Raw genomic sequence first — 27,007 nt, forward strand, 5'->3', positions numbered from 1 at the left:
AATTTTAAAATATTATTTCCGAGTAGTATTTCATTGGTTCTCATCAATTTTATTATCTAGAAAATTAATCAACTGTCAAAAAAGTTGAACTCTAAGTGATATTAGATTTAAATCTTGCATGTGTGTTTTATCAGAATATGAAGAGCAAAACAATTTACAGAATTATAAACAGACAAATTATATTTGAAGTGGAATCTGTGTAAACATAGAATAATCAATAATGTGGCTTTAATTTTAAAAGCTAAAGGCTTTACTGTTGTTGAGACTCTTCAGACTCAGAGACTCCCAGAATTCGTATGCTCAGTACCAGAAGCAGCACTGTTTTTGAAGATTAACTATGTTCAGAAAAAAGTAGAATCGCAAAATTATTTTCTTGGTAATTATTAGCTTTGCACTCAACAGATTTAAGGCACTGGTGAGTCAAACATTTGTGGAACATTCCCCACGGACTTGCCAAGCATCTGTGTTAACATCCCAAGTACACTCCCGGGTTATAAAGTTATTTACTCTGGTTTATTGGCTGCACTCTGGCCCCTGAACTGCTGCTCGCCTTTTGCCTGGAGGAGAAACCCAACTGTTCCACAGGACAGTGCTCCCAGACAGACAGCAAAACAGACGCTGATATAGGGCTATACTATTCAAATTCGTATCTCTCACGCTTTTCTATCTTCTATCTCTGATACAATAAAACTAAAAATAGAACACCATACAAGTAAAATATGAGTATAGCTAATGCAAACAGTAAAGTATAATATGTGCTACACTGTATTCAATATTTTAATTGACACATACCTTAATTGAAACAGAGGCCAATATATTTCATTTCTTGTAACAAGGTGAAAATTAATCTATTTTTAGAGAATCTCGGGGATGCTAGTGATTAAGCATAAACTTGGAATATTTTGTTTAAAGACCCTGCAACTTTAGCTGATCAGAGATGTGATGTCAAATTTAAGAGACCCAAAATGCAGATGGCACCAAATAAAAATAAAGTAATTAAAATAAAGCCTACATTTTAAGTCAAGCTCTCAACATTTTAATTTGTGCTAATGACCTACCTGACCCCTCGGGAAAGTAATCTACTGTACAGAGAGAACTGTCTCAATCCTGTGGCTTCATATGATAGGATGCAACCTCTTTCTAATATTAAAACATTAAATTATGCAGGATGCAATCAGTACAAAGTCATAAGCAAGAGGTGCCACCAGCTAGTCTCCAGTTAGCCAGAAGAAATACTCCCAGAGTAATTTTAGGAAGAGATGTTAGTACTTACAGGTCAGCTAAGAATCAGTCAATCCAAGAAAGGGCAAGCTAGACACATCGGATCACGCACCCTAGGAGAGAAAGTAGGACTATTCTTGGGCGCCAACCCCCTGATAAATTTCAGCAAGGGAGCTTTTTTTCTTTGCATCAACAAGACTTGGAATACCTCCCGCCCCCCCCCCCCGCCCGCCCCCCGGGGTTATTTCACATTGCATTGGTGCTGGGCTACAGATGCAAGGGGTTTGGTAGACGTGTTTGCATTTTTTCCGTGTGTTTGAGAAAGCAGTTTTTGAAGGGCTGTGAACCCAAACCCTCCCACCACTAGTCTCCCACCCCCAGCTTTGGAAGAATTGGTTATACTCTCCCCCCCCCCCCCCACTCTTTCCATCTAAATGTAGTGCTGGGCCTCAGGAGGCCTCGGTACACAAAGCTTCCATCCAAGGCTGTCACTTGACTGACAGCAAAAAGGTTGCAGGGAGATGGACAGCTGTGTGTAGGTGGACATGGAGAATAAAGAGAGCTGAGCAGATTAAATCAGAACACAGCAAGAGGAAGGTTCTAAATCACAGACCTCTCCAGACTTAGAAGGCTCTGGGAGTTTTAAAGCCAGCTAATCTTATTTTTAATCAAAGTTGGGTTTTTAAAACAAGGACTCGAGTTTATAAATAGATGGATATCTAGAACACATAAATACACATTGTCAAGTGGTGCAAGAAGTGTGTGGCTAAAGCGAGCCATCGGCGGAAAGACGCAGAGCATCCTGAATCTCATCACCTTCGCGTGATTTCTGCATTGCAAATGGAATCCTTGGAGTAACTTGACTAGGGCCACCTGCTAAGCAGTATGGGCACAGCTAGACATTTATCAAAATGTTTTAGAAGATAACAATCCGAGTGAAGGCTATAAAAGTTTCCGATGAGAACATAATGAGACGCGCAGAGGAAGTGGAGCCCAGCTTTACTGAGCGGCAGTAAACTGACCATTTAATGGGACAGACTTGATTAAGTTCCTGCTGATGTTCAATTACCTCTGGCAGGTGTCTAGTGGAATGGAAATAAGCAGGTCAGAGTTGCAGAGATGGGACCTCACCCTTAAACTTCACATATGTTGGAATCCCTCTCATAATCGCCTGTGAAGGTTTGGGCTCGAATTTGTTTTAATTCAGAGCTGCAGGAGATAAAGGTGATAGAGACTTAAAAGCAGTGACATGCACAGGGTGGGGCAAGAGTAGGTTTACAGGTGTGGGCACACGAAACAGAGTTGATAAAGCTCTTGTACTAATCATAACCTGCCTTTTTCCATACAAACAACTGTAAACCTACTTTTGCCCCACCCTGTCTATAACCCACATGTTATATACCCATGTGTTAATCCTGAATGCTAAGGTGAAGTATCGGATCTCAGGAAATAAACCCTGCCTATAACATTTATGTTATGTAAATGTTCTATGCAGAAAAAAGATGTATCCCAATCTGGGATAACTCGGCCTCTAAATCAGATAGAGGTGGTTAAGGGTGGCCTTCTCAGAAGCAACTTTCATACACAGCCACAAATTTAAATAATAAATCTCATGGGAATACCATTTTCTGAGTTTTAATGCCTGTTTTTAAACCCCTTCTCTCATTGCCCAGCAAAAAGAAAACCTAGGGTGTGTACCCATAGGCTTGAATTAGAAGAAAAACAAATAATTGAATTGATATACTTTAAATGTCAGCTTGAGTCAAATGATCCGTTACTAACTGAATTTCTTTTTACTTCCCTACTTCAAATAAGTCATTGTCAGCCTGACTTGAAGGCAGTTCATTTGTGCAGAGATGCTCAAGGTCTAAGGAAAAGGGGCTCCACATATTACTGGGTAGAAGGGGGCTCTCTCAGAGGACATCGTAAAGCGGGGTGATGTATGCAATGCACAAACTCTCGGGCTAGCATTCATTTTATACGAATTGTTCATTTTTTTAAACATCGTGTGCCCAGGAAGTCCGCGAATAATGTCAGTTCTAATCAAACCATGTTTATGAATCTCACGATTGTATTTCTTTATATAAGGGGTTTATTTACATTCAATTGATTTTCGTAAAGTTTCATTAGTCTACAGCGGTGCTCAAGTAAAATATGATTTTCAGCAAAAAGCCTAAACTATGATTCTTGGAGCCATGACTGAGTTTCCTCTTTAGTTCTTTAAATAAACGGTCAAAAAAGCATAATCTCTTGCAGGCAAAAAGCTTTTCCTGTTTACTAACTGGCATCGATGATTAGGCTAAAGAAGTGAAATAGAAATATGATTTCGAAAGTTCCATTTTCGTTACAGTGCGCTTATAAAGTTCCATTATCTAAACAAGCATTTAAAGGATTTATATTTAACATAAAAAATACATTATCTGCCGCATTAGTCATGTTTAGAATATTCAGAGATCTTTTGAAAGTACAAAATAAATGTTTGGGATATAAGCCCTCTGAAACAACGTGCTCTGCGTTAGACTATGATAAAAGAAAGAAAAGTTAGGTTTCCAAACGTACATTCTCACTGTGTAGTAAATCATAAATGATGTCCATGGTCATTTTTTGGGTTTGTTTTGCACTTTTATTTTTACTTACAGCATTTCATTGCGATTACATATTTTTCAGAAAGAAAAAAAAAGGGGTTGCTACAGTATTTTCATAAGTTGGGATTTTCTAACCAAATAAGTATTTCTCTTTTAAAAATGCTTTAAAAAATTATACCAGTTTATGTTATTCATATATGTATGTATATAATCATTAGTTTTTCATCATAAAACAATTATAATTTCAAAAGCTCTCTTATTGATCATAAATCAACATAGCTATTAAATATTAAAGTATTTAATAGCTAAAATACTGAATGGCTGTAACTTGAAGGTTTCTGCAAGTATTTGGAGTTAGAATTGAGTGGACACCATTTCACAGATGTTGTCTTGAAGGCTTCCAAGTAAAAATCGTTTTTTTGGAAGATGGCTTTCATGCATAAAAAATTAAACAGTTTTGATATTTAACTCATGCTCCCAATGCAGCCAAAAGCATGAACATGATCTCCTCTGAATTCCCCCAAAGAAAGGTTCGTCGTCTCTACAACCCCGTGTAATTCCAGGGATCTGCAGTTTCCGCGGCACTAAGCCGAGTGTCCTCTCTCTCCAGGTCCCTCTCCCAGCCCCCAGGAGAAAGGGTCCCGGGGGCTTGTACTCAGCACTCACATCTCCTCGGGGTGGGTGTCAGGCCTGGTCAACGCTGAGAAGAAACCTGTGTCATCTTAAACATGTGCTGTCTGGCACATAGTAGGTGCTTGAGAGATGTTTGTTAGAACGGAACTAAAATTTAGGTGCGGCACCAAAGCTTCAAAAAAGTCTTGACCCTGAGGACCCTCACCTTTCTTTCTTGTCCTTTACCCCCTCAGGGACTCGGAAGGACTTTCTCTGTCTTGCTCTCCCATCTTTCTGACTCGTGGAGGCCTGAGCTCTGTGGCCACCTTTCCCACCCGGGTTGAAAGGGCTGACAAGAGTCCTGCTTCTTCTTGGCATAAGAAAGGGCATCAAAGCCTTCACCCCAAAGGATGGAATCTCCAGGGGGTTCCCTGGGACCTTCAGGAAGCCCAGCAAATGTTCTTCTGGGCGCTGTGTTTCAGGTGGTTATCTTATGGTTGGGAGCTCGCTCTTCTTTCTTTCGACAAAGGTGGACGTTTCATCAGGCAAAGCTTTGGTCACTTATCACCAGCAATACTGGACTTGATTGTGGGACTTTTCAGTCCTACCATCTTGTTTCACTTGACTATTTTTGAAACTACTAATTTTTGGAGACAGGCGCAATCCCTAGGTCCAAATCCAGCTGCATCACCTAGTGAGTGCGAGTTGAGCATGAGCTGTTACAAATGAACAATGAAAGAAGGGAGGGATTTAGGACTTATTTCCTCTCCTACTCTGGGGGTTGATGAACTAAAGCGTTCTCCGCTCATGGGGTACATGAGGTTAATCACAGTGCCTGGTTTCCTCGTGGAAAGGAAGACTCAAGCTGAGTAAATAATTGCCCATTGAATAATATTAAATTGTTAATACTAAGTGAATAATATTAAAGGATTCATATTAAATTAACTATTAAATTGTTCTTAATGAAATATTATTGAAGAGTTATAATAACTGCCTACCTGCATATGCCAGGTACTTGAACACTCTTCAAAATTCATTCAATTTTTAGAAGAATTACATAACAACTGCAGTTCACAGCCGTGGAAACCATATCTCAGAGAGGTTAAGTAACTTACCCAAAGACACACAGCTAATAGAAGGCCAGCTACAAATTAAACTCGGGATGTCTGTCCTGAACACCCTGGTTCTGGCAGTGACACCGTTGGAGGCTTCTTTTTATTGATAAAAAAGACTGACCTCCAGGGAAGCCCAGCTAAATTAGCCAACAATTCCGGTGGAGTATCTAGTAGAAGGCAGAGTGGGTTCATCCCAAGCTCACCCTCTCTCCAGCCTGCCAAGCATTTTCTTTATCGTTGCTTATTTGTCCACAGGTCAAAAGCCCTTTGCTCATTACTTTGGTGAAATTGGCCCTCCACTTAGAGTTGGAAACTCTGGGACACTATTTTAAAGTGTCTTTAGAAATACCTTTAAAATTCAACCTTAATTCAACTTAGCATTTAAAATGTCCTTTGAAGCTCAAGTCTTTGTCACAGGTACTGTGCAAAAAGGAAAAATTTCAAATTATTTACTATTTTTCTTAAGCTTATAAGCATATATATTTAATGCATTCAAAATGATCCTGAATTCTTACAACAGTTCCTCGGGGAAGGGGGGGGTTATTCAAGAGTCAAGCTAATTTATCTTAAAAGCAGGTGATTTAGGTGCTTTTTTGAAAGTGTTGCATTCTGGTGCATGCCTATGACTCCACTGAACAACTGAGTTGTAGTAAATGCTCTCAAATGTTTGAAAAGTCCTGGGTTTTTCCAATAAAGTGGGAGGTTCCACATTGATGGTGGACCAGGGCCACCATCAATTTTTCGTTGTTACCCAATTTTAGGAATAACGGTGTTAGATTAGAACACTTTCCCCAGGTAGTCAGAATGGACAGAAGAATTTTCCCCAGCTCGTTTCTGGTCTTCCACCCAGAAATGCTTTCAAGAGGAAGTTATAGTTTAGTTTTTCCGAGTTAGCACTTCCTGCCTCCTGGTTCTCCCGATTGTTGGGCTGCTCTAAAGCCTAAAAAGGGGAATAGGAAGAAAAACGGGGAAGTCACTGAATGGACCCCAGCAAACCAAGCCTTGCCTCCAGGCAGCTGTGGCTGGAAGGCCTTTGTGTAACATTCAGAGTGCATGTGGGGGGTAGGGGGGATGGTCCATGTTTCAGAAATTTTATTATGTTTAAGGCGGGCAGTCAGTTTCCCGTCTCAACCACACATGCATGCAAACTGCGAGCTCGTGCAGAGAGGCAACCAGCAACTATTGTTTAAAATGTTTCCAGCGGAACTCGGATGGCTCTTTTCTCTGCGGAGCCTGCGTGCGGGACGACAGCAACCCATTCTCATCTCCTTTCAGGACGACACATGAGAGATCCTGGAAATACACACTCCTTAAAGGGACCCCGTGCAGTTATTTTAAATAATTTATATACACACATGCGTATATACCCCTCCCCATGTGCACTGCCCCCTTTTTACTCGTGTGAAATCAGTAGCTACGGTAACTGCAATCCACTTCCTCAGGCTGTGACATTTCGGCAGGTCTCGTGTCGAGAAGCCAAAATGCCTGGAGCAGGACAAGCTGTCCCCCTTTCCCGGCCACGGGCGCACAGCCACTGCCCCGCGCCCGGCGAGCGCGCGCCGGCCAAAGTTGCGCAGCTTGGGCGCCCGGGTGAGTCTGCACCGCGCGTCTGTCCAGCCGCGGACGGCACACCGCGTGCTCCCGAGGCCGCCGACCTGAAATCGTGGCCCCATCTCCTCTCTCCCCCGCGCCCCGCGCCCCTTCGCTTCGCCCAGGATTCCGTTTCCCAGGGTCGGCAACTGCTCAGGCCCCCCTGGGATGTTGCCTACGAGTTTCTCCTTGAAATGTTTTCCGACTCGTCTTCTGTAATCCAGCTGGCTGGAAGCGAGACGGGACTCCCGTTTCCCTCCGCCGCCGCCTGCCGCCACGCCGTAGGGAGGGCCTGCGCGGGCGGATGAAAAGACACCCCGCCGACGCGGCTCTGCGGGTTGCGGGGTCGCGCGTCGCGGTCTTTGTCCGCGCGCCCTCCGGCGGGGCCGCGCACTCCCGTGCATGGCCGGCAGGTGGCGCAGTCGGTTCACGATGAGCCGCTGCCAAGGAAAAGGCGCCCCCCCCCCCTCTCCCCGAGGTCGCGCTCCCGCTGGGACCCGGGAGCGGGAGGAAAACCCGGCGCAATCCCGGAGGGAACAAGGGGAGGCGCGGCTCGGGAGAAGGGAAGGAGGGAGGCCTCCTCTGGAATCGAGGCCCCTGGCAAACGTCCGGAGAAATGCACGTTGTCGTTTAGGGGGCCCAATTCCCAGACCGCCGGCTACTTTGCTGTCGCCGGACGGCTCTCAGGTGGCTGCGTCTCCGGCCAGGGTGTGGGGTACAGACTAGGGCCGGTGATGTCTGCGCCCCGGGAGAGCCGGCAGTGACACCCGCGGCACCTGGCAGGGCAGCTGAGCAGGTTTCTGCGGGTCCCGCTGCCCACCAACGTCTCCTGGGGCAGCGAGAACCGTCGGGACGCGCGCAGGGCCGCGGTCGGAGCGCAGAGTCGCCGCGGCCGCGCCGGGCGGCTTCCGAGTTCCCGTGCGCGGTGCCCGGCCAGCCGCAGGCCACCACACCCCCACTTGAGCCCACTGCTTCTGTTCCCCGCGTCCCGGACTGGCAAGGCCGGGTTCCAGGGACTCCCCCGGGCCGCACGCGGCCGGTCCCTGCAGACAGGGCTGTCTCGTTGCGCCTTGGCGCGGCGGGGAGTCGGGACGCGGGTGAGGCCCTCGGCGGGGGCGCCGCGACGGGGCCAGAGGGGCTTCTCGGCCGCTGGAAAGTCATTCTCTCGGTTTCAGAGCCGAGACAGTGACTGAGCCCCGCTCCCGGCCGAGCGCTGCCCTAGACGAGGGGGCCCCAGCAGGTCTCCTCTCTCCAGGAATCTAGGGCGTCTGGGAGGAAGGATCGATCGAGCCACCAAATTCCCTCCAGGGAGCGCTTCCTACGGAGATGCGCTGGACAGGCCCGGGATGGCGAAGGTGGCGGAGGGCGGCGGTGGCCGTGCGCTGGGCCGAGGGTGCAGCCCCAGCCTCGCGCGCGGGACCCAAGCGCTTAGACCCCCAGAAAAGAGCAACAGCGAAGGGGCCGGCCAACTTCATACTTATTTTATTACAATAAAAGGACCTTTTGCTCCGTCTCTAACCGTCCGCAGGGGGAAGAGGGAATTGCCAACCTTTCCTCGGGCTCCCCCCAAGCAATTCAGTCTTTCTAAGCTCCTTCCCCGGCCCAGGGGCTGAGCCCCGGAGGTGAGGTCTAGGGACCCCGCTGCCTCCCTCCGGCGGAGGCGGGGGCCCACGCAGAGCTCGCCCCCTCAAGCCCCGGGGTGGGGGGGCACCGCGCGCCCCGGGGAGCCCCGAGGGGCGGGAACTCAAGGCGGGCTCCGCTCAGTTGGGGCGGGGCTAGGCGCGCCGTCCGCGCTACCATTGGCCGCGGGCCCCGGATTGGCGGGTGGGCGTCACGGGCCAGGCCCACCCCCTTGGCAATGTCTTCAGCCTGCTGCACTCCTAACTTAAGCATTTATTCCACTGGGATAGAAGCGGTAGGAGCAGCGCTGGCACCGGCGAACCATGGCTGGGATTTTCTATTTCGTCGTCTTTTCGTTTCTCTTTGGGATTTGCAACGCTGTCACCGGCTCCAGGGTGTACCCCGCAAATGAAGGTAAGAGCGGGGCGGCTTTCCTGCTGTCGAGGACAGAAAGGGGACGACCCGCGGGTGAATTTTCCTCGGGAGCGCGAGGCCGGCGGGTGTGCGTGGAGGGGAGCCCGGGGTGAGCGGTGCGCCCCGACTGGAGAGAGGGGGCCGGGGCAAGGGGGTCCGTGCGGTGGGGCGGGGAGCGGGGCAGCCGAGGAGCTTGACCCGGGCGGTGACCCGTGCTTGCTGCGGGGCTGCGCAAGTTTGTAGCGAAAGGACAAAGTTTATCAGCATCCGCCCGCGAGGCCGGCTCGAACCGCCCCGAGGGGATACGCGGGAGCCCGCGCCAAGATTAAAAAGAATAATTCTGTGGCCCAAGTCCTCGCTCCCACCACTCCCCCACCCGGCGCCAGTCGAGGGAAAACGGAAGCCGGGGGCCCGGCGAGGGCTTGGTGCTCGCGGGTTCTGGTGGAAGCCTTGCGAGCTGTGGTTTCTGCAAAGTTTCCCGAGCGCTGCGCTTCCCGGGACGCGCTGCGGAGCCTCCGCCGCGCAGCACTCGCGGTGCGGCCGGCCGGTCGCCGGTGACCTGATTTCTAGCACCCAGCGTCCGACACCTTTCTTTTCGTCGGGGCCCGCGCTCCCGGGGTGCGATCGCGGGTCCAAGGGGCCCCATGCTCCTCAGATCACCCCGCAGACCTGGGCAACCCTCCGGCAAGTTGAACGTACTCGAGTGTTTGCTTTTTGGCCCAGAACTGTGCACCGGGTTAGTTTCGCGAGAACGTGCGGGACCGACTGGACCGGTCTCGGTGCTCAGTGTTCTGCGCCTCTGTTCGGACGCGTTGGATGGATCTAGTGTGTCTCTGTGTCGGGGAGGTGGGGGTTGATCATTTAGTTTCTGATGATCTCAGAGAAAGGAGAGTTGTGTGTGCTTGTGTGTCTGCGTGTGCATGCGCGCGCGCGCAAGTGCGTGTTTGCGGTGCGTGGGTGCCCCCGTGGACGCGGACGATTGTGTTTCTGTGCGCGAGTGCCCTGATTGTGCGCGCGTGTGTGCCGGCGAATGCTCGTGCTCGAGCCTGCGCTCATCTAGCCTTGCACTGTCTAGCCCACTCTTTCACCCCTCCCCCATCCATCCATCCATCCATCCATCCATCCATCCATCCATCCATCCATCCATCCATCCATCCATCCATCCATCCATCCAATCCATCATCTCTTCATGCGTCCATCTCTCCGGACCCGTCCATCCACCCCTGTGCAATCTATCATTTTCCCTGTTCCGAAGGAGGGAGCCAAAACCCAACTTAGCCTTGGCTGGGCAGCGGGTACCCAGAGTTCGCCAGACGGAGGCTTGGAGAGATTCACACACCTGCCGGCAGACACTGCTGGGGAGAAAAGGGGCGCGCTCTCAGCTCTCACCCTCCCTATCTCCTCCCCCCTTCCGACGTGGCTCCACGAGCCTCTCGGCCCCTGCGCTCCTTGGTCCCCAGGGTCAATTCTCTCTGGCGAACCGTGGCTGCGCCGTTCTGTCGGCTCCTTCGCACACGTGTTAGGACGTCCCCGAAGACCCCGCTGCACCAGATGCGGAGGTTTTTCTCCATACCCATTTCTTGCCTTTTCTTCTGGAAGCGCAACTTGGGAGCCCTAGACACAAAAAGACTCCGATGGGGCCGTAGGCTGATGTAGGAAGAAGGGGGGGATCACCCCCTCTCAGACCCCTCCTCCCCCTTAAAAATTAATTCATTTTGTCGCTTTTTTATTCCCATCACGTTTCCTTTTCTCCCTCTCTCCTCCCTTCCTCCCCCCTCCCTTTTCTTGTAAATTGGGTCCTATTGTTCCCTTTGTGTCCCTAATCCACCTTACATAAATCCAAATGGATGTAGCGGGCTTTTCTCCAGGGACCGAGACGGGAGCGTGAGGCCGGCGGTGGGGGCGCAACTCCGGGCGGGAGCGACCCTGGGAAGGCTCTGCCTTTTAAAATAATTAACAGACCCCAGGAACTCAGGCTTCTCGGGGAAAACCGGGAGAGAGAGAGGCTGGCTTTAACTGCTTTGACTTCGTGGTGAAATGAGAGGGGAGATGGGCAGAACTCAGAGGCCCGGGGGGGGGAGAGACTGAGATTTGGGGTGCGCAAGAGCCACGAAGTCGGCTTCCAATTCCCACCCCTCCCCCCAGCCTGAAGAGCCAGCCTCGCTGATGAAATTAATAACCCGGTGGTTCCTTGGAGATGGGCCTTTCGACCCCCAGGCCTGCAGACCTCCGTGGGAAAGCCCGCGTGGGGAGGTCAGGGACGCGCTGCGCCCTCTCCAAGCCCAGGTGCCTAGGGCGCCCGGGCCGGGGCGGGCGCCAGCAGCTCCGGAGCCACGCTCCCGGCCCCCTAAGCTCCGAGTTGCACTCCGAGGCGTAATACAGGCGCACGAACTCTCCCGCAGGCCTAAAATTCAAACCAGCGATTTCCTCTTGGGTGGAGGAGGCGTCTCTGATTGTCCTCGAAAAGATCTGGGGAAGGGTATCATGCAGTTCATTAGCATCCTAATTCTCCACGTCTGCCACCCCCACCCCCTTCTGAAACTTTGATATTGAAAAAAGCTGCGGAGAGCACACCCAGGGCCCGTTTGTTTGGTGGTGGGCGGGGGATGGTAGGGGAGAGAGCCTTTTCTTGACCCTTGGAGTGCTCTCCGATAGAATTCACTTGCGGCGCTGCCACCGTGATGAGTTATGCGGTCATCTGAAACTTGTAAAAACAAATAACTCCAGTAGACACCAGACAGAGATGAATGCAGATCTTGCTCTGCAGTGCCACTGCCCTACATAGATATATTTATTTTTATTTTTTGAATTGTACTTGAGATTCTCTATTCATCCTTTTAAGAAAATGAACCAACTGAGTCCTGGGATGGAATTTTAAATGCTAAGCAAGTTAAATAAATAAGAACTTGCAGATTTAAAGAGGGGAGAAGATCAAGTGAGTAATGATTATTTACATAAGTGAGACCAAGTTTAGGTTTTGATCCGAGTTGGATACGCGCACCCTCGGCACATATGGAAACGCTCAGGCAAATGGTTTTTGTAGTATTGGCTTTTTGCAATTGGAAATTAATCTATTTTTCTTTGTTTTTGTTTTCTTTTTTGTAGTTACCTTATTGGATTCCAGATCCGTTCAGGGAGAACTTGGGTGGATAGCGAGCCCTCTGGAAGGAGGGGTAAGTGCCAGGCGGCTCTCTTCTCCGAAGGGTAAAGAAGGAGTGATTAGCAACTTTCTGAGAGTCCTAATGGCTTGATTCTTGTTGATTGTGGCGAGGGGGTCAGATTTCCGCCATGGCCTATGCAGTGAATTACGCTTTGTTGCAGAAATCCTATACTCCTCTTGGGTAGGCCTGTCAGGGGAGAACCAGAAACCAAAAGGGCAGAAAGGGTTTTCGGAATTAGGGGATCGGTAGACGCATCGACTTAGATGCCTGTTTAAAAATAAAATACCAGCAAGCAATGCAATCTGGGGACCTAATTAGAATCTATGCCTATGCTCCTGAGGTGGCCATCCAGTCCTGAGAGTGTTAATGTTAGAGCAACCGTTCTGTTTCCAGGAAAAATGAATAAAATAAAGATACCGGGGAGAAAACCCGTCTCATTGCACCAGTCACAGGTTCAGTTCTGTGCACGAGCAGCAGGAGTTTCTTGCCTTGCTCTCAGGACCACCTTATGTCAGCCGCCGAGCTCTCGCACGCGGAGAGAAAGCCTTAGGGACTAGCACCCGGGACACAGTCCATGCAGCAAACACCAAGAGCTTGAGCATGGTCGGTGCTAAATGTGGGAATTTAAGCCTTTGGAAGTTCGGGTCTTTGGGGATGGGGAGGCTGCATGGTAAGTAGCAGAGAGGAGGCACAGTTCATTTCTCCTCAAATCTGCCATCACTGCCTCCACTGGAAGATTAAGAGTAAAATTAGGTCAGTGGCCACATTCCCCCACTCCCGTCTCACCCCTTAATAACAGGTCAGCATGAATCAGCTTTGGAAAGAAAGCAGTACACTGTGTATCTCTGGCTTCTGCCAAATTGAGATAACTTAAGCCCTTTAAAAATTAAGCATATCATCCCACCTTTCCATGCTTGATGGTCTATGACCGAGTCCAACAATTAAAAGCAACAGGGAGGAAAAGAAGACCAGGCAGAAACTGTAATGCCAGCACCCAGGATGGCGCGAGAACCTGTCCACTGAGTGCGCGCTAAAAGATGAAAAGGAAATAAAGATGCACAGACACCGTTTTTAGAAGGCGTGTTTCAAAAATAAGAAACAGTTGTGAAAATGGAGAATTTTAGGCTGTCTTTCCCCAAAGCAGTTCTTATAATCCATTTAAAATGAAACGGAGATTGCCCTGCCTTCCTGTTTTTCTGCCTGAACTTGACTGCAGTTAGTTGGGTCTCTGCTGAAAAATTCCAGTCTGCCCTCAAAACCGGGCATTTTTTTTTGTTTTTTTTAAGGGAGGGAGGATGATTGGCAGGCCTCTGGCAGTGTAGACAGGCAGCATTCACCGCTGATTGCAGGCAATTGCCCTCATTCTTTGAATGGGAAGAAAGGTACAGCTTTATCTTGTGAGAGTCAGACTCTTGTTAATCCTATACCCTGGAAAGGTCACTGACTCAGGAAGACTTTCCCATGCTACACCAGGGCTCTTGCTCTGTAGGTAGAATGTATTAGAACTGTCTGCGCAGTTGAGGATGGAAGGTGTCAGTACTTGCATTAAACATTTTAATGAGCCTTATTTTTTCTCACTGGCTGCTCTTAAGCTGGAAGAGAGAATGCATCGAGTATGACTTTGGATCTGAGTTGTTACACTAAATATACATGGACCTATTTAAAAGCAAGGGGTGACACATTTCTGAGTACAGTCTATGATCTATCTAGTTTCTGGAAAGCTTTTACTGCAATTTAATATGCTGCAGACTCCACCCCCCCCACACACCCCCTTCCCTGAACTGCTGGAAAAGCACCTGGTCACTTTTTCTAGAATGAAACTTCTCTCTCAGTTGTCTTGAACTCTCTTTAAAATTAAAAACAATACTATGCATACTGGTTATTGTATACAACCCAGAACTCCTTAGGGGCTGAATGTAGATAGTTTTTCCCTTTCCTTAAATATTATATGCATAAAATTGTAAGTATTATTGTGAGGGGTTAGAGATGAAATTATATTTGTGCATAAGAGAAATAGTCATTCCAAAATGCATAGTAGCCTTTGAGAAATTCTGTGCCAAACTATAAAATTTAGTTAATCTCTAGATTTTGTATTTGAAGAGGACTCTATCAGGCTGAGAGGGACAGATGAATTAGACATCTACCAAGTAGGAATAGATTGACTTTCAAAAGTCCTTTGCAGCAGAGGAAAAAAGCCTATTTTAGTCTTTTGATTATTCTGAAATCTCTAGTTAGAGTGAGAATAGGTAACATCTTTGCTGGAAACTTCAGATTACGGTTTTGTCCAATAATGACGTTTATTTGTTGTTGTTGTTATTTTAAAAAAGAAAAAGAAACCTTATTTGACAATACCAACAAGGAAAAAATAAAATACAGACAGAAACAACTCACTACTCTCCTGTTTTTCCATCAGAACAAGTAAACAGAACATGAGAATAATGGAAAGTGATGGCTCCTCGTGGCAACATTATAGCAAAAACCTAATTTCTAGGCGGTGTTCATTTAAAGGAGTATATTGAGTTTCTGACATTGATTGTAAAATACAAAACTAAGGGGAGATTTGTCATTGTTCTGGTGAATTGATCAGTGTGTTTAGACAGTCAAGGGCAGGCTGGAAAATTCGCATTATACCTGAATTATCCTGCGTGAAGTTCGTGGAGCTAGACCTGTGTGCTCTCATTTACATCGATAAATGTGCTTTTTCCACATTCCCTTTGTTCTGAGATGAGAAACATGCTGAGTAGGGCTTCTTTTTGTTTTGTTTTCTTTTTGAAGGTGAGGGTCTATTTTTGGATTTACATGCATTTCCTCAAATAAGTAAATTACTAGTGATTTATTAGTTAGTGGATAAAAAGAAATTTTAATCACCACAGGGCTCTTATCCCCCCCATTTCCAACTTTCATTATGGAAGTAGATGAAAGGGATACAGAATTTTATGCATTATGGCCCTTCACATAGTAACATTTCCATCCATTAACAGTTTTCCAATGCACAGATGGGAAACCCATTAAAAGATACAGAGTGATTCTATGTACTCATTTTATTGAATGGAGGTTTAAGTGGAGCTATTATAGAACACACATTTTTTAAAACTATTTTTTCTTTGAATTATATTCATGTGTTAGACATTTAAGCTGATATATACCAGTTCTGCATAAGTGTACTACTATAGATATTAATGAAGAGCCTTGCAGGACCCCCAAAACAATCTTGCCCCTTTTAGGTTTATTTTTAAAAGTATGGCCAGAGTGAAAGGACTGCTTTAGTCATAGTGAATTCAGACTGTCCCGCCATAAGAATCTTTGTTAGGAAGTAGATTGCAAAAAAGTCTACCGTCCTTTTTAAAATTTCTTGAACTTCTAATCACAAATACTACGTACTATTTTGCTTTCAATATCCTCAGAATAGTTAGAAGCAGAGCATGTGCCCGTTCTTGTTTGCTTATGTGTACATGTTTTAAAAGGAAAAACAGTATAAACATGGAATTGAACGTACGCTCTTGAGAAGTGTCCTACCATTACACATGACAGCGTAGCTGAGAAATCCAACCAGAAAGTTTACTCTCTGTCATCCCAAGATTACCAAAACCAGAATGGTGAGCTTTTCTTTCCCCCCTTTAAAGAGTCGTGACAGTGCCAAGAAAAAGAAAAAAAATCCACTGACATTTTTTTAGGTATTAGAGAGCAGAGTTCTGACAGGAGCACCACTAATTAACTGATAATTGTCTCCCTTTGGCAAGCTCTGCTCTTCCTGCTCTTAATTTGCAGGTCTCTGTTCAGTTGTTGAAACAATACACATACTAGTTTTTCACTTATGAGTAAATTTGAACTGTTGCCACTTGAAATTGTAGCTGTTGTAATAGGTGAAACTGAGGTTGTTAGACCACTGCAAGGAACTGCTGAGAACTCTACGTAATAGATCCACCATTGCCGCTGGATTTAACACAAAAGGATGAAGCAATTTACACACACACACGCACACACACTTCTGCAATAAATTGCTGTCTTATCTTCTCCATAACAAACGTTACCAGTGAGGACTGGCACTGAATAGGTTTCTTAATTGAAAAAAAAATGAAATTGACGTTGAATGAGAGTGAAGTAGGATTGACAGATCCTTGGGTGATGAAATTTTGTGACTGATACATTGCCTTTGGATTTTGCAGTGGGAGGAAGTGAGTATCATGGATGAAAAAAACACACCCATCCGAACCTACCAAGTGTGCAACGTGATGGAGCCCAGCCAGAATAACTGGCTCCGAACTGATTGGATCACCCGCGAAGGGGCCCAGAGGGTGTACATTGAGATCAAGTTCACCTTGAGGGACTGCAACAGCCTTCCAGGCGTCATGGGGACTTGCAAGGAGACGTTTAACCTGTACTACTACGAGTCAGACAACGACAAGGAGCGCTTCATCCGAGAGAGCCAGTTTGCCAAGATCGACACCATCGCGGCCGACGAGAGCTTCACCCAAGTGGACATCGGCGACCGAATCATGAAGCTGAACACCGAGGTCCGAGACGTGGGCCCGCTGAGCAGAAAGGGCTTTTACCTGGCCTTCCAGGACGTGGGCGCCTGCATCGCCCTCGTGTCGGTCCGCGTGTTCTACAAGAAGTGCCCGCTCACCGTCCGCAACCTGGCCCAGTTTCCAGACACCGTCACGGGGGCTGACACGTCTTCTCTGGTGGAAGTCCGAGGCTCCTGTGTCAACAACTCAGAAGAGAAAGATGTGCCCAAAATGTACTGTGGGGCAGATGGGGAATGGCTGGTGCCCATTGGCAACTGCTTGTGCAACGCTGGGCACGAGGAGCGGAATGGAGAATGCCAAGGTAAGACGGCCGGGCTGCGCCCCCGTTAGGGCTTAGTGCACGTAATTAAATCAGAGCTGAGGCTGAGTGGAGGCGAGCCAGGAATCAGCAGCCCCCGGGGGTGCGGTGGGACGGGGGTCTAATGAGAAAGTGCTGCGGCTCCAGGTGGCAAGGCTCAGGCGGTCGTGATGCTGACGATGTCAACGATGCGGCCACCGTCAGCAGAAGGCCCAGCATATTTGCGGAGGGGCGCCCAGATCCGAGCCGGCTTGAGGCGCCCCTGGAAACGGAAATGACCATGACCGAGGGGGGGACACGGGCTTGGCTGATCCTTCCCGAAGGACCGCGGGCAGATTTTCAGACCGCAGTGCTCCTGTCTGTAGGCTTGGTAAAAATGGTAAACATCCCTGGCCGCGTGTGTACACGTACGTGAACGATTTACACGTGGAGTGTGGACGGCGTTGTTCCAGGTCTCGCAGGCTGTGCAAAGGATGTCCAGGGGTCCCTGCGCTGTGGAGTGACAGTGTTTCAAGTAGATTTGTTCCACTGAGCCCCCATGGGCAGGGTCCCTAAGTGAAATTAATCTCCGAAGGCCTTTATTTCCCCCGGGAGGTGATAAAGAGCTTGCAACAGTCTTCCTATTTCATCTGTGGCCAGAGGCAATATTAAATTGTGATCCATTTTGGTTATTGAGTGTTTGAAGAAATCTAGGTATTTTTATCACATTAATTTCTTTGTAGCATATTACTAAAGTGATTTTTTTTCTCACCTAAAGTTCAGTGTATGCAATTCCTTCTTCCCTTATGTCCCTTTTTGTCACAATACTGAGGAGTTCATAAAGTTATTTTCTTTAAAAAGCTTTGTTTCTGAGTAAGGGATGAGAGTAATTCATTCGTATATGGATTGCTCGTGTCATGTGTGGCTTAAGGCTTTAAAAAAATCAGTTATCCAAGGTTTTTATTTTTGCTTGGTATTTATTTTTAGTGGTTATCAATAGTCTGCTGCTGCCAATCTTATTATGGTTAGTGCTAAACAGTGTAACTCTGGTCTCATCTCTGGAACAGATCAGATTAATCTTTTCTCAGGGTGATTGTTGAGCTGTAGACGGCATTGCCCATGGTTCACCTGATTTGGTGATTAAAGAGCCTGAAATAACTGCCTGCCACACAATTTGTCTGGCATTTCAACCATCTTAATGACGCGATGGGATTAACTAGGGGACAATACACTCGACTGACTGGAAATCAACAATAATAACCTAGAAAAATTACAGTTTTGATAATTTGCTCTCATGGAGCTATACATTTATCCTTTCATAGTTAATATTTTCTAAAGTGTCATTCTTGATTTGCTGCAGTTATTCCTAGGGGAGCTAACAAGGAATGTCTTTTAATTTAATTGTAAATAAAACAGAATAAAAGCTGACTACCTTTCTGTTGACCTAGAATAAAAACTTGAAAATTTGAAAGTTGGAATTTAAAGGAAGTTCTTCCCATTTTGTTTGCTCTTGGCTTAGCAACTACAAGAGAAGCTGTACCAAAGTGAAACCTTGAAGTATATCCTGGTATTAATATTAGAAAGTATATGAGTACATTTTTATTGGCATGTGAATTACAATAATCATAGAAGGAACAGTGAAATGAACTGGGTGATGACACCACATCATATTTTAGGGTAAATTATTCTGCCTTTTCGATTTTTGTAAGACAGGACACGTGCGTCTTCACATGTCAAGATTCCTGTATATATTTTTAAAAAACACCGTTGTCTTCCATTTCTTGCTCAAATGGTCACATGTCTGGCATTAGAATCTCTCTGTATCTAATGTCATTGATTTTCAATTGTCACAGAGCCCAATAACTCATACGTTGCTCCACTGCGAAACTCCTTGACAGTTTTACAACCCAAATTAGAAGGAAAAGAGAAAAAGATGGAGGGGGAGTGAATGTAAAGCCAATTGAACATGTTAATGGTTTGTTTGATGGAAATAATCTCAGGACTCTAGTTAATCATGTGGTTCACGAAAGGGGAGGGGCTCCGTGTTTTAGGTCTAGTCCATTGCTGAGCAAACTGTTCCTAACACACAGGGTCAAATGTTTGCTGGAATGGGAAGGTTGGTTGAGCCAGTTTTGAGGATCTTTGGTGTTTCTACACCTGCTCCCCAGGTATTTTCTTTGCTGCTCATAAAGTGATTAAATCTTTTAAGAAGGCACTTTTTTGCCCAAAACCTTGCATTTTGTTTGCTTTTTTGTTTTTTATTCTACCAGTAAGAATCTCTGATGAATTTAGGAAGAAAGGAACAACATGAATGACAAAGGATTCTTAAATTCCAAACTTGAGTGAGACTTTTTAAAGACTGTAGGATTCTTAGGAGAAATAAAAATGCTTGTCTCCATCCTTGACATCATTACTGGGGTATCAGAGAAACATCCAAGTGGAGCAGAAGGAACATCAAGACAAAAAAATATGTCTCAATTTGGTCACTTAGCAGTAGGACCTTGAGCACATCTCTTAGGCCCTCTGAGCCTTAGTTTATTTATCTATAAAATGGGTTGATAATAATTGTACTATCTTCCAGGCTTGCTGTGAGGACTTGATGTCGCTAGATTGGAAACAGTCACCTTGTAGATCATAAAGCATGAAACCGATGTTAATGCTAGAATTTTTTTTTAAAAATGCTCTTCCCAAGGTCATAGCTGGCTACTTTAAAAGGTGTCGCGCTGAGGTAGGAAAAGGGTGTTCATCTCCCAGTCACCCTTGGAAGCCAAGGCTAAAGACGGGAAGCTGTGCTCTTGCCCTAACAAAGAACAGTGGCCATTTCACACTTCATACTGCAAAGGATATTCTTTTTTTGGTGTTGTTTTGTGGTGGTGGTTTTTTTCCCCTGAAGGAAAGAGAACTTTCCTTTGAGAGAGAGAAAAGTGATTGGGGGGCGGGCCCAGAGAGAGGCTAGTGAAGAGAGCTTGAGAAGGGATATAATGGGGGATTGGCAGGGCTTCAGAACTCTGGCAGCAGGTTCCTCCCCGTTGCCTCTTGAATGGGTCGCTGTGGCAGGGCCGATAGAGGAGCAGGTGAAAGGCCACCTCCTTCCTCATCCATCTTCCTCGGGGTCTGGGAGGTCAGAGTGAAGATTGATTAAGATCTTAAATGTTTGACAAAGGGTCCCTGGGCAAAAATGGGCAGGGCGGGTGGGGGCCTGGGGTGTGCTGTTGTTTAAATCTAACCCTGGTCATCTGCCGGCATCCTCAAGGGACCTTGGGGACAGAAGTACACTTCCTCTTAGAGTCCTCACTTCCAAGCAGTACATGGTAATGGAGACGTGGAGAGCTGCCTCTGAAGTGCCCAGCGGCAGGGTGACGGGGGCTTGCCCTCTGAAGCTGCCGCAAGTTCATTGTGCTCCTGTGTTGCGTTTTCTGAGACGCTTTGGCCCGGTCTCAGCAGGGCGACAAAGAGTGTTAGTCACTCATCTGCCCTCCCCAGGAGAGGGGCGCAGCGGCTTGAACTTGCCTCGTGACGGGGTGCACGGGATGAGAAGCTGAGTTAGCCTCGCCGCCCATCCTCAGACGGCCAGGAAAGGAAACCAAGTCCCCTCCGACGCCCCAGCACACGCGCATCCCCCTCGGGAGGAAGCCTTCCAGGCGTTTGCAGGGCTGTCCCTTCCCTCCGAAACAGTAAGCAGAAGGCCGGCAGGAAGACTCCTTATGAACTTATTTTTTGCTTAATTAAAAAGCTGAAAAATGAAAGTCTCAGGTTTACTCTTTGAAATATTAATAAGCAATCTTTTCAGAGTACAGAGAAAAAGAAAACTTTCTAGTAGAGTCACTCTTAAGACCAAGCAAGTGGTCACAACTTTGACAAAATTTTGCCAGGTAGAAATCAAGTCTTGCTGAAATGCACAATGTTGCTATAAATTGTTTGGGGTCATATATATCTAGGACCTATATATTATGTCATTATATATATGAAGCATTCATATCAGCAAAAATATCTTGTCAAAAAGCTCTTTTGATAAAAAACAAGACAGAAATGCTTTGACAGCTGTGAAATAGAGATATTTCAAATTTGTGCTCTGAAAAAAGCTGTGGTTAAAAAAAAAAAGAAAAAGATGACTTTGTTTTTCTAAGGATCGTAGGAGAAAGAAGTACCAGAGAGGAAGCATTTAAAACATAGTTCAGAGGAGACGTTGTTTCTTCTACCTTTGAATCACATCTTTAAGAGTCAATTGCTTGAATCGCATGGCTGCTTTCATCCCGGCTTTGCAGTGCGGCTGTGATCACTGAAAGGGGCGATTCTTTACATGGGAGAACAGGGTTTAATTACTGTCCTTTCCTGTCCCACCTTTTTATTTCTTTTTCTCTCTGAGACCAGGCTTCCTTCTGATTGTGAATGAGCCAATGGCCTCTATTTTGAGCTCACCAAAGCATCACACAGGCATTGAGATCAGTTAGGGATTTTTGAATATGGTATTAAAGATTTGATGATTTATTTTAGTCTAACTGAGCTTCCTTGTACCTTTCAGAAAATGAATTGAGACAAAATTATTTTTTTTTAAGACATGAGGCTTTAGGAGAAAGACTGATTACATCGCTTTTCAGTTACCACTGTGCAAAAAACAGAGGTGGTTGTGATATGTTTGACTTTCACATCACTGAATGTGACTACTTAAGGGTTTTTTGGTTTTTTATTTAATTGACGAATTTAACATTGCCAAAGAACTGCATACCTAACTCTTACTCCAACTTTTTATGAGTTTCCACCCTTTACCATTTGGCAAGTAACCCAAATATATCTTTACCCATTTATTTTAAAAAATAACAAATGGAGTTATTCTCTTAATTGTCATCTTGTTTTTATGATGCTTGACTATTTAGCACATTAGAGAATATAACTTTTCTTCATTCTTCATAATTGATGATTAATAATCTGTAGCAGAATGTATCATACTTTAATTTTTCCCTTACTGGTAGATATTTAGGTTATTTTAGTTTTCCCCGGTAATATTTTTAAACACTTTAATTTATAAATCATACATTTACATTTGTGCAATTCTGAATGATTAACCTTGCTTTTCTGGCTTTACCTTGGACAAGTGAATTCAGTGCAACTTTCTTATCATGAGAATGTAAGTGGAGGAGTGCAGTTGGTTATAAGCAGACAGCTAACACCAGGGACTGTTATGGAACATAGTGAGATCTCATGAAATGTTCATTGGTTGAATGAATAAATAAATGCATAAGGAATTGTGGCCTGTTTCATATTAAACATTTATTTGGTGGAATAGTGTTTCATGGAGTCCACATGATGTATCAGAATCTTTGAATGTGACTAATGTATTCATAAAGTCCTTGTTTATAATTCCTCCTTCAATTGGGTCTTAAGTATTTACATCATGTTTATGAAACATCTCTGTGCCTGAACATTCAGAAATCTCTGCAGCGCATGTGTGAATGTTGAGTTAAGTACCAAATGGCTAAGCCTTGCCTTTTTGTGTGAGACCTGAGTTTAGTTTCTAGTTGTGCTACTTACCCAGATGTGTGGTCACGGATACTAACTTAACCCCCCTGATCTCAAGTTCACATTAGCGATGGCCGGCAATAGCATGTGATTATGTGTGACACACACATACAAGCATGTGTGCATAGAGGGAGGGGTTCAGCCAGTGCCTAGAATCATTAAACACTTGGTAAGTGGAAATTGCTACTATGAATTTTACTGTTGTTTGACAGAAACGTGGTAACAATAGGGCTATTTGGTCAGTGTCTGTTCAACAAGGAAAGCAGTTCATTTCAGTGCAGAGTAGAGGATTTTTGGTTTTTGCCTTTTGGAGGAGCAATGGTGACACATAGCAAGGGTAGGGGATGGTATAAAATGGCTAATCTTGTCTATATTGACCCTCTGTTCCCCAAGTTACTGCACTAGTTCTCAAAGTGCGTTCCAGCTGGTTCCCCAGGACCCATTCATAGAGTTTGCAAGGTGCAAACTTTCTCAGTAATACTAAGATGTTATCTGCCTTTCCCCTCTCGTCTCATGAGCGGAGTTTTCCAGAGGCTACCTGATATGTGATATTAAACTGAATACAGAAGAACTATGAGAATCTAGCTGTCCTCTTGTCACTAACTCTTTTTGTGCTGGGAAATATCATTATTTTTTATTAAAATGTTATTCATGTTCACATATAATGGGCTTATTATCGGTATTTTGATATGAATTAATACATAATTATTTATAAATTTTTTAGTTTCAATTTCCAAGGGTACATATCGATAGCTTTAACTCATGTAAACGAAACTTCTTTGGCCTCCTCAATATTTTTAAGAGGGTAAAGGGATTCCGAGACCCAAAACTTTGAGAACCGCTGCGGTGGTCCATCAGCCTGTTAGTTTCTCTGGCAGGTAACAGGGTGTGCTGCAGTCTTGCCGCAGACACATTAAAAACTAAACTAAAATAAGAAAGCTTCGGAAACTGTTTCCGAATCTGGGCAATTTAGGTCGCATAGAAAAATGGTGTTTTATTTATTCAACCTTTTAGATGTTTCTATGAAATTAGACAGCAATTTACAGTCTTGACTTTTTAAGAACTGTTTCTCTGTGTCCAATAACATGGCTCAGTTCTGTCTAGTACTTTGTGCTCGCGAGAAGGAATGAGTAAAGAAGGCCCCAGCTGTCCCCAAGGGCCCGAGGGACTATATCTTTTTCACTCAGGGCGTAAGGCCTTTCTCCTGTCCCCTTGCAGCTGGTACCTCCGAGCTGTTTTGGGGAGGAGAGCAGGTGAGGTCACTGTGTTCCATGATCTGGAGGGTAATTAATAGTCCCATGACTAAATGGACATTTTATAAATATTCACGTCTATTTTGGCTCCCTGGGAAACAATGGTGTTGGTACCCCTTACAACTCCCTTTGGGGACACCAAGCGTTCTCTGGGTGAATGCTGGTCCTCAGCTGTCCTCGTAGGGTGGCTTTTCCAGGCAGCAGATTCTCCATTTGCATATTCTGTGTTCGCCTCCATGCAAAACAGCACACCCATTGCTCCTTTCACAATGGCAGCGAGAGCTTCCTTTGGAAACTCCAGCCAGAATCTCCTTCTGTTTATGCAGAGCCCAATGATTTAGATGCCATGCAAATTAATTCGGTTTTGATTTGAATGCTTCCAGAGACTGGGGGTGGGAGGTGGGGAGTGGACTATTTGCACAGGGCTCTTTGTGCAACCCCTAACCCCCCCCCCCCCCCCCCCCGTGGCTGGTTGTCACTCCCCAGACCCTTGCCCCATGCAAAACAACCCAGACTCCCGCTGCTCATTTTATTTTGACCTTTGGAAGGAAACCTAGCAGTTGGTGAATCCCTTGGATTGCCTGTTTAGTGACAGCTTCAGCTGGAATCTTGCTGTTCTTTCTGAGGTGGGAGGGAGGAGATGACACTATTCAGATTATGCTAGGAATGTTTCGAAGTGTCCTAACAAAGGGCTTTAAAACATCGTAAAGTAAAAAGATCAAATTCTTTCAAAAAGAATTGTCAGATCTCAGGAAGTTCTGAAAATAAGCTTTAGGTTACTAGTGGGCTTGAGTCCATTTGTTGACAGAAGAAACGTCCAAACCTGTAGAGAATTTTTATGAGTTTATTTGAGTCAAATTGACAACAATTGCTGGGAAGCAAAACCTCAATGCATTGAGAAAACGCTCTGGCAAATGTTAGTTTTGCAGCTTATTTTATACATTAGAATCAAAGGAGGAGATGTAAGAAGGGTTACATGAAATCCATTGGTGGCAGATTAAGGGGGTGGGAAAAAACGAAGTGGGGGGCATCTCTGGGATTAAATTAAAAGGTAAAATAAAGAAACACATACTACTCTTACATTGGTAGGTACAGGATAGTTAATATTCAACATTTACAGCGCATAGAGATGGTCTATGCGAAACAAGATAACAATGAGGAGTTCTGTGGTCTGGTGCTCTGGTGTGCCCTGAGGGATCTGGAAAAGGAGATTTCAAAGGTATGTTATGTTAGATGCAAAAAAGGCAACAGTCAGGCTCACTTAAGGTAAATTAAAAGTTGGTCTTTTTCAAAGAAGCTACAGGCCTGGGACATGACTACCTGCCATGTCCTGCTTTTAATTAGGAAATTCTGTTTAGAGCTATGTAGTTACCCCTTAGCTTGTCAGGTTTAGTACGTGGCCCCTTTTTTGTCCACACATTACTTCAATAAATATATATTGAAAGTGTAGACTCCACAGACCATCGTTGGTATTTCCGCCATTGGCTTCTATAGCTATAAATGAACACATCTGTCTTCATAACTAGAATCACCATTAAAATCCTTTATTTTCACTTATGTCCCAGATAAATTTCTTTGAAAAGGTATGTTATTATAATTCTGTTCCTTAGTCCATATGTGCATTCACTTCGAGTTGAATTTCTGCCTTCCCCTCCCGGCCAGTGTTTCCAGATTTCCTTTAGCCTTGGCTTTACTCTCCTGGAGTGGAAACACAAGCATGCTGCGTATCTCACCCAGCAAACATCACTCTCCGCTTGAAAACAGGAGACCACGATCATATGTGTTCTATAAATTAGAAGAAGAAGGCTTCGCATGAAATGTTTTTGAAGTTCAATTAGTTTGGAGTTCAGGCTAATTTCACAGGGCAGAAAATGGGCATAGCCAGACTTGGAGTATAATTAAGTGGAGGCAGGGTCAGGAAAGACAACATCTAAATGTAGAAGAGCTTTGGTTTAGCTCCACATGGTCTGACAAAGTTTGATGATGCTGTTCAAAGTCCATTTGGGATGGATTATTAGGATTAAAGAACAGCAGAAGGCTCTGTACTTGGTACATTCTCTGGTGTCATTAGTGGATGAGAAAATTCAGCTGCTTATCTGGCTCTTGTTTCTAAGGATGGATTTAAACAGACCCACACTTCTTCAAGGTGATCTTACTAACCTCTTCTTAATAAGTTACAGATCTCAAATTGCCCGGAATCCTTAAAATACCATTTGAAGTAAGTTGATTGATAATTATCATTTCCCCTATGTGTGCAGATATTTTCCTCAGCAATACAAAGCTATGGTACAGTTTCTTAATTACCCAGATAATCCTGTTTGCTTGTATTTTTAAACTATGAAGTGCTGGGTAATTATTCAATTCTTAATAGAAGGCAAATGGCAATGTAAACAATAATTAGGATGTGAGACAGACTAATGCGCTTCAAAGCAAATGGGATTTTTTTTCATACTGTTCAGCATGAAGTCCCATAAAGCTAACAATTTAGAAGCAAGGCAAAAAAAGGTGCCGTTTTGTCCATGTTTTATGGCGTTATCTCTTCATGGCTTGTTTCTGTGAATAGCAGTCTGCCCCAACGTGGCTGGCTGTGCCCAAGCCAAATGTTTCCCTAACAATCGCCTCCCTGCTGTTTGACATTTGACTGTCTTCTCCCAGGGCCCCAGATTGGTCCTTTGTCTGCTTCAGATCCCAGGGGTCAGAGGTTAACAGAATACTGATTTCCTCCCATAATACCATGGCAGGTAAATATGGGCCAACCTCATGATCAGTTAAGACGCAGCTCAGACAGGAATGCTTTTCTTCGGGGCTTTTGTCCTCAAGAACTTCCCTGATTTAAGACTCCCCGTTTCCCAGCTCTCACTTTCCACAAGGGATCCCTCATTATGAGTGCTGCCTTCCCTTTCATGTGGCTTTTCATTCACGACTAACAATATGTCCCCAGAAATACACGACCTGAAAATTATGAACAAATCATTGCTTTTGATTAATTAATTTTGCAAACTTAAGATGGTAATACTTTGCAATCTTCGTGCAGTTAATTATGTCTTGTAGTCGTATCTGTACTGTATGTTTCATTGGTGAAATAATAAACTGTTAACAGAAGCAGTAGACAA

At 45.3% G+C, this 27,007-nt stretch overlaps 1 protein-coding gene across 2 annotated transcripts in view; it reads left to right on the plus strand.

The window, feature by feature from the left end:
• The first annotated feature begins 9,022 nt into the window (after window positions 1-9,022).
• The window catches only part of EPHA4 (EPH receptor A4), a 134,839-nt gene continuing 116,854 nt past the window's right edge, over window positions 9,023-27,007 (plus strand). Inside the window, exons 1-3 of one of the 2 annotated variants that reach the window (XM_087819568.1) lie at window positions 9,023-9,157; window positions 12,263-12,330; window positions 16,485-17,148. In XM_087819568.1, the coding sequence (XP_087675694.1) occupies window positions 9,067-9,157; window positions 12,263-12,330; window positions 16,485-17,148 (823 nt within the window). In that variant the 5' untranslated portion in view covers window positions 9,023-9,066. The remainder of the gene's footprint in view (window positions 9,158-12,262; window positions 12,331-16,484; window positions 17,149-27,007) is intronic. The other variant, XM_087819569.1, reaches the window with a different exon arrangement.

The sequence above is a fragment of the Miniopterus natalensis genome, chromosome 8 (genome assembly GCF_054644295.1).
Source record: "Miniopterus natalensis isolate mMinNat1 chromosome 8, mMinNat1.hap1, whole genome shotgun sequence".
Taxonomy (NCBI): domain Eukaryota; kingdom Metazoa; phylum Chordata; class Mammalia; order Chiroptera; family Miniopteridae; genus Miniopterus; species Miniopterus natalensis.